The 2,032-nt window shown below is 57.4% G+C and overlaps 1 protein-coding gene across 1 annotated transcript in view; it reads right to left on the reverse strand.

The window, feature by feature from the left end:
- Positions 1-177: 177 nt before the first annotated feature.
- Positions 178-2,032, reverse strand: part of OTOP3 (otopetrin 3) — a 12,914-nt gene continuing 11,059 nt past the window's right edge. Inside the window, exon 7 of the mRNA XM_027770815.1 lies at positions 178-414. Within this exon, the coding sequence (XP_027626616.1) occupies positions 244-414 (171 nt within the window). The 3' untranslated portion in view covers positions 178-243. The remainder of the gene's footprint in view (positions 415-2,032) is intronic.

A 2,032-nucleotide genomic window follows, 5' to 3' on the forward strand; every position in this document is an offset into this window, starting at 1 on the left:
TCCCTGCAGTGCTGGTTGTGGGGTCAGGCAGAGGGCAGACGTGCACAGGCCTGGGTGTGGGCACCAGGAGCTCAGTGCAGGCCCCTGTCCGTAGCCTTGGGCTACAGCCAGTGCCGCCCCCTGTCAGGGAGGCCCTGGGGGGGGGGGGGCGGGGGGGGGAGCCTTTTGGGATGGGAATGAGGCATCTGCTCAGAGACTGTCTGCTGCCTTCTCACCTGGCACTCCAGGGCTCCGCGGGCAGCCTCAGGCCCCCAGGTAGACCTCTACCAGCCCCCCCACGGAGTGCATGCGGTAGAAGACCCCCAGAGGCAGGCCGAAGTTGACGATGGTGAACCACGTCCGGTAGCCGTAGAAATCCTTTTCCAGCCCGTTCTCGAACTCCGGGTGTATGCCGAAGGCGGGCATCATCCACAGCTGGGGAGACAAGGGTGCTGAGTGGGGAGGGGCTCTCGTGCCCCAGGGCACTCAGCGGGGGGAGGCAGGTCCCCTAACCCTCCAGCTTTAGGGCCAGCTCCTCTGTCCCCACACCCTCATCACCCCATGCCACAGAGGCATCAACACCTCCTTGGCACGCCTGGGGCTGGCCTCAACTCCAGATAGACCTGAGACCTTCACTGGGTGGCAGAATTCCCGGCATGCCACCTGCTCTGTCAAGCTGGCGCTCTGCCCTGAGCTCAGGTGTCACTCCAACGCTTAGCTACCACCCTTGCAGCCTTCCTGTCGGAACTCTGCCTACTCCTCAGGCCACATCAAACTGCCACGAAGCCCTCCGTGGCCACCTGGGCCCACGCTCCCTTCTCTGCCCTCATGATGCACTTTAGGACCAGCTGACCTCGGATGCTCTGCCTGGACCAGGGCTTTCAGCTTGCGGGTATGCTTTCAGTGCACTAGGGGCTTGGGGTGGGGCCAGCAGTAGTGGAGTGGTTAAGGTATTGGAATCCCACATGGCTGACAGCGGTTTGAGTCCCAGACCTGGTGGCTTGGAAATCGTAAGGCACCTGTGCATGCATGCCCCGAGGGCACGGAGGAGAAGGGACTGCAGCATGGCCATCGCCCCGGGGAGTGAAGTCTCATTTCCCCTCTTTCTGTCTCTCTCCAGAGAGTGCACGTGCCCCGTGCAAAACAAACAAACAAACAAAAACAAAAAACAAGCCTGCCGCTTACACACTGTGGGGACTGGTGCGGGCCAAGCAACCTAAGCCCGCTTCCTCATGGTAAAGGGCCCGTGGCAGAGCCGCTGTGGTGTCGGAGCTGCGTGGAGAGGTGGGCCTGTCCTTAGCAGCCACCAGAAGTTCAGGAGTCGTCATCAACATCATCCACTAGGGATTCTTTGGAAAATTAGGCACTTTCTGGGCCAGCAAGCGGTGTGTTTAAGGCAGCTGGATCCCACATGGTTCTAGTCCCAGACCCAACGGCTTGAAAAACATCAAACAAGTGTATATGTGTACCCCAAATCCTGAAAGGAGAAATGGAAGAGAAGGGATCGTGGCGTGGCCACCTCCACGGAAGTGCTTTCTTACACCCCCCACCCACCCCTTTGCTCTCTGGAGAGCACACGTGCTCTCTAGCAAATTAAAAAGAAAAAAAAAAGGTACTTCCTGTTCTCTTCAATTTGATAGATGATGAATTCCATGGTAATCTTTTTAAAATTATTATTCATTCATTTAGTTTAATTTGACCAGAGAGAGACACAGAGAGAGGGAAAGCGAGAAAGCAAGTCACCAGGTCCACGACTTAAACCGTGGTTGGCCAGCGCCCTTAACCACCAGGCCCCCTACGGTAATCTAACCGGCCTCCTTGTGTCTCCCCATCTAGTAAGCTTCTCGGGGAGAGAAGTCTTACATGTTTGTAAGGAGCGCTTGGCTACCTGCTTGAGACACTGATTCATGCCAGAAGCTCTGCAGGGAGCCCGGATTGGGGGGCCCCTTTCTGTTCTCAAGCAGCATCAAGCTAGCTGGAAAGAGGCGGGTGTCCTTGATCCATCTCTTCCTGAGTGAGACTCTCCGGGTCTGCCTAGCGGGTCGTCCTCCCA

Source organism: Tupaia chinensis, unplaced genomic scaffold, assembly GCF_000334495.1.
Source record: "Tupaia chinensis unplaced genomic scaffold, TupChi_1.0 Scaffold000159_1, whole genome shotgun sequence".
NCBI lineage: Eukaryota > Metazoa > Chordata > Mammalia > Scandentia > Tupaiidae > Tupaia > Tupaia belangeri.